At 39.4% G+C, this 5,448-nt stretch overlaps 1 protein-coding gene across 1 annotated transcript; it reads right to left on the bottom strand.

Annotated features, from left to right (window-relative positions):
* Positions 1-3,989: 3,989 nt before the first annotated feature.
* On the bottom strand, positions 3,990-4,934 carry LOC113890418 (olfactory receptor 10T2-like). The gene has a single exon (XM_027538307.1). The coding sequence runs from the start codon at positions 4,932-4,934 to the stop codon at positions 3,990-3,992; it is 945 nt and encodes a 314-aa protein (XP_027394108.1).
* Positions 4,935-5,448: the final 514 nt, after the last annotated feature.

Genomic DNA, 5,448 nt, shown 5'->3' with positions numbered 1-5,448 from the left:
ACACAACTGCACTCATCTCACATGCTAGCAAAGTAATGCTCAAAATCCTTCAAGTGAGGCTCCAACAGTATGTGAAACAAGTACTTCCACATGTTCAAGCTGAATTTAGAAAAGGCAGAGGAACCAGAGATCAAATTGCCAACATCCACTGGATCATCAGAAAAGCAAGAGCGTTCCAGAGAAACATCAACTGTTTTATTGATACACCAAAGCCTTTGACTGTGTAGATCACAACAAACTGTAGAAAATTCTTAAACAGTTGGAAATACCAGACCACCTTATCTGCCTCCTGAGAAATCTGTATGCAGGTCAAGAAGCAACTGTTTGAACCGGACATGGAACAATGGATTGGTTCCAAATTTTGAAAGGAGTATATCAAGGTTGTATATTGTGGCCCTGCTTATTCAACTTATATGCAGAGTACATCATGCAAAATGTGAGGCTGGATGAAGCGTAGTTGGAATCAAGACTGCCTGGAGAAATATTAATAACGTCAGATAGGCAGATGACACCACGCTTATGGTAGAAAGTGAAGAGGAACTAAAGAGCCTCTTGATGAAAGTAAAAGAGGAGAGTGAAAAGCTGGCTTAAAACTCAACATTCAAGAAATGAAGATCATGGCATCTGGTCCCATCACTTCATGGCAAATAAATGGGGAAACAATGGAAACAGTGACAGACTTTCTTTTCTTAGGCTCCAAAATCATTGCAGATGGTGACTGAAGCCATGAAATTAAAAGACACTTGGTCCTTGGAAGAAAAGCTATGACCAACCTAGACAGCATATCAAAAAGCAGAGACTTTACTTTGCCAGCAAAGGTCCATCTAGTCAAAGCAGTGGTTTTTTTTTTTCAGTAGTCAGGTATTTATGTGAGATTTGGATCATAAAAATAGCTGAGAGCTGAAGAATTGATGCTTTTGATCTGTGGTGTTGGAGAAGACTCTTGAGAGTTCCTTGGACTGCAAGGAGATCCAACCAGTCCATCCTAAAGGAGATCAGTCCTGAATGTTCATTGGAAGGACTGATGTTGAAGCTGAAGCTCCAATACTTTGGTCATCTGATGTGAAGCATTGACTCATTAGAAAAGACCCTGATGCTGGGAAAGATTGAAGGCGGGAGAAGGGGATGACAGAGGACGAGATGGTTGAATGGCATCACCGACCTGATGGACATGAGTTTGAGGAAGCTCTGGGAATTGATGATGGCGTGCTTCCCTGTCTGGCGTGCTGCAGTCCATGGGGTTGCACAGAGTCAGACATGACTGAGCAACTGAACTGAACTGACTAGGATTTATGTTAGCCAATGAAATACAGGCAGAGGGATAGTTTGCCAGTTTCAAAGTATTGTTAGCCATTCAGTTGTGTCTGACTCTTTGAGACACCATGGACTGGCCCCTCTGTCCATGGAATTACCCAGGTGAGAATACTGAAGTGGTAGCCTTTCCCTTTTCCAGGGGATCTTCCAGACCCAAGAATTGAACCCAGGTCTCCTGCAGAGAGATTCTTTACCATCTGAGCCACTTGGTCAAAAAATGAATTGCAGGTTTTTTCAATAAATGCTGGAGAGGATGCAGAGAAAAGGGAATCTTCTTACACTGTTGGTGGGAATGTAAAATAGTACAGCCACTATGGAATAGTGTGGAGAGTCCTTAAAGAATTGACAGTAGAACTGCCATATGACCCAGCAATCCCACTGCTGGGCATACACACTGAGAAAAGCAGAATTGAAAGAGACACGTGTACCCCAATGTTCATTGCAGCACTGTTTACAATAGCTAGGACATGGAAGCAACCTAGATGTCCATCAGCAGATGAATGGATAAGAAAGCAGTGGTACACATACACAACAGAATATTACTAAGCTATTAAAAAGAATGCATTTGAGTCAGTTCTAATGAGGTAGATGAAACTGGAGCCTATTATACAGAGTGAAGTGAGTCAGAAAGAAAAACACCAATACAGTATATTAATGCATATATATGGAATTTAGAATGATGGTAACAATGTCCCTATATGTGAGACAGCAAAAGAGACAGAAGTAAAGAACAGACTTCTGGACTCTGTGGGAGAAGGTGAGGGTGGGATGATTTGAGAGAATAGCATTGAAACATGTATATTACCATATGTGAAACAGATCACCAGGCCAGGTTGGATGCATGAGACAGGGTGCTCAGGGCTGGTGCACTGGGATGACCCTGAGGGATAGGACTGGGAGGTAGGTGGGAGGGAAGTTCAGGATGGGGAACACATGTACACCCATGGCTGATTCATGTCAATGTATGTCAAAAACCACTACAATATTGTAAGGTAATTGGCCTCCAATTAAAATAAATAAATTAATTTTAAAAATGCATTGCAGGTTTTCTGCTACCAGCATTAGATGAACTCTCCCAGTCCTTTTAGACCTGGTATCTGGAATGAAAATAACTAATGCAAATCAAATTCCAACCTATCCAAAATGGTCAAATCCAATGAATGTGAAACTTGAAGCAGAGTTACCATGTTGAACCCAACTCAGAACAGCAAACCATAACATAACCTGCTGACACATAACAAGACCTATTTTTATTGTAAGAGAGACATAACATAAAATTTTCTGTCTTATCCACTTTTATGTGTGTAGTTCAGTAGTATGAACTATACTCACATTGTTATAAAACAGATCTCCAGGACACTTCCATTTTTCAAATCTGAAACAGTAATCATTAAATAACAACTCTCCCTTCCTTAAGTGAAATATGCCAGTCATAAAAAGACAAGCTGTATATACCATAAGGCATTTCCGGATTTAATTCTTATGTAAATAATGTTTTATTTATTTACATTTTATAGAATTTAAGTTATAGGTACGTGCTCACACAGGAAACTTATTTTTAGATCTATGTTATGTGACACTTCAACTTTTATCCCCCTCCACATAACCAAGTAAAATCTCCTATTACATGTTGCTCAATTGGAAGGCTGAGAAATGCACACTTAAGAAATTAGGTTCATATAAAATTATGTTGCTTTATTGAGACACATCTTTAACAAAACCCACAAAAAATAATCATGCAAATAAGTGTAATCCACTTATATAGGTGATTACCATTTGGTTATTTCTTATAGCGAAGCATGAAAGAAAGAGGGAACCGTAGTTTATTACTCTTTTCCTACAATACCTATTTTAATACTTTGCTCATATTGGCAGATTCACAGAACTCTTGGATGGTCAACTCAATTTCACACTGCAACTGACATTATTGCAATCCTAGTTTATGGAATAAAGAAAGGAAAATGAAGGGATGTGGGAATAAACTAGCAATTTTTAATGCTTCCTGTCAGAAGAGCACCAAATTGTTTTGGATCTATTAACTCCTTTAGTTCTTACCATGTCCAAATGAGAAGGCATTAAAGATGTCATGTTACATAGGGAATAACTGACCATGAGAGAAGTCAAGTCTGACCCATGGCATTTGGCTGGACAATGATTCAAATCAATATTCAAACCTCGGTCTTTATGATTCCCAAATCCATGTTTTCTGCTTTACCATCAGCCTCATGGAACTTTGATCTCTCCTCATCTATCCATAAATGAATTATTCTTTTTGTCTATAATTTTTTATTGTAAAATTGCTTTTACCTCAAAAAATATACTGAAGCATTCAGACACTTTAACAACATTCTCTATTGTTTCCTTCCATGTAGGAAGAATATTAACAGACTGGGCATTCTCAGAAAAATAATGCAGTATTTATAGTATTTATGAGAAAACTGACATTTTAAATGTTCAATAATAACATAGATTGAGTCTTTGAAAGTTGCCACATTCACATAACTTTCTGGAGACCAAATGGTACAACCTCTACAGTGAATAGAGGGCAAACAGAAAGGTCTTTCCAATAAAAATAACACTACCTTCTTCCTTGTTTTCTTTTTTAAATAAAAACTATGTTTATTGGCATCTTATCCTGGATACTTTCATGAATATAATTTTCCTTACCTAGCAACTCATACAGTTTTGGAAAGCAAGTACCTACTGAGAACCTTTTTCAGAGCTGTCTTTACTTCTTTGTTTCTTAGTGTATAGACAAGAGGGTTAAGTAGTGGGGTAATCACTGTATAGGTCACTGCCACAAGCCGATCCTTATCTGAGGAGTACAGGGATGTGGGCCTCAAGTAGATAAAGGAAGCACAACCATAGTGGACAATGACCACTGTGAGGTGGGAGGCACAGGTGGCGAAGGTCTTACGCTGCCCCTCTACTGAGGAAATCTTGAGGATGGTGGAAACAATGAAGACATAGGAGATGAAGATAAGCACTAAGGGAACCAGCAATACCAGAATGCTGAGGAAGAAGATAACCATCTCCTTCAGGTTGGTGTCTGTGCAGCCCAGTTTTATGACAGGGGAAATGTCACAGAAGAAGTGGTTGATCCGATTGGAGGAACAGAAGGGTACACTAAACACCAGGACGTTGACAACCACAGAGATCAGGAAACCACAGAAGCTTGAGGCTAAAACCAGCTGTGTGCAGGTGGCTCTGCTGACAATGAGTGTGTAGTTGAGAGGGTTGCAGATGGCAACATAGCGATCATAGCCCATTACAGCAATTAGGAAACAGTTGGTACAAGCCAAGCCCACAAAGAAATAGAGCTGGGCCACACACCCAGATAATGAAATAGTTGGAGCTGTGGAAAGCAGGTTGGTCAGCATTTTTGGTACAATGACCAAGGTGTAGCACGTTTCAGAACAGGAGAGGACAAAGAGAAAGAAGTACATAGGGGTGTGCAAAGCCCGATCCAGATGAATGACTGTCATGATGGTGGCATTGGCCGTCAGAGTGGTCAGGTAGACCAGGAGGAAGATAAAGAAGAGAAGGATCTGCAGATCCCCTAGGTTTGAGAAGCCTATAAGGATGAACTCGGTGATCATGCTCTGGTTCTGCCTTTTCATTGGTCACTGCAAATCAGACTCAGACACTCTGCAACAGGCAACAGAATGAATTTGACAAAAGCGAATGCCCCGGAATAGACCATGTCTGTGTTTCTGTACAAAGTTGACAATACTAATCTGATAAAATGAGTAATAAACAAGTTAAGCACATTGATCAAGGGGTGAGGGGAAAGCAGTAGGCTTGAGGAGTAGTGGGATAAGAAAACCCCCAATTCAATAATATCTGAAGACATTATTTTCATTTTTGGAAGTTGTTTCCATTTCTCTGTCTTCTTATCGGCATACAAGCTTCATACATGATGTGTTAAATCAAGAGGTGATCTTAAAGTCATCTCATCTAAACCTGTGAGTTTATGGAAACTGAATTTCAAAAAGATTAAACCATTTGCTTAACCTACATGAGAGTGATAGTCCTGGAAATCACCTATCTTCAAAGTAATTTTATGAAAGTATGAACTAGAAAAAACAATTGAAAAGTCATCTCTCTAGTCCCTCATATACTTGAGATAAATAC

The sequence above is a fragment of the Bos indicus x Bos taurus genome, chromosome 3 (genome assembly GCF_003369695.1).
Source record: "Bos indicus x Bos taurus breed Angus x Brahman F1 hybrid chromosome 3, Bos_hybrid_MaternalHap_v2.0, whole genome shotgun sequence".
Taxonomy (NCBI): domain Eukaryota; kingdom Metazoa; phylum Chordata; class Mammalia; order Artiodactyla; family Bovidae; genus Bos; species Bos indicus x Bos taurus.
The sequence above is the reverse complement of the archived record's forward strand: the minus strand, read 5'-3'. Positions and strand labels throughout refer to the sequence as shown.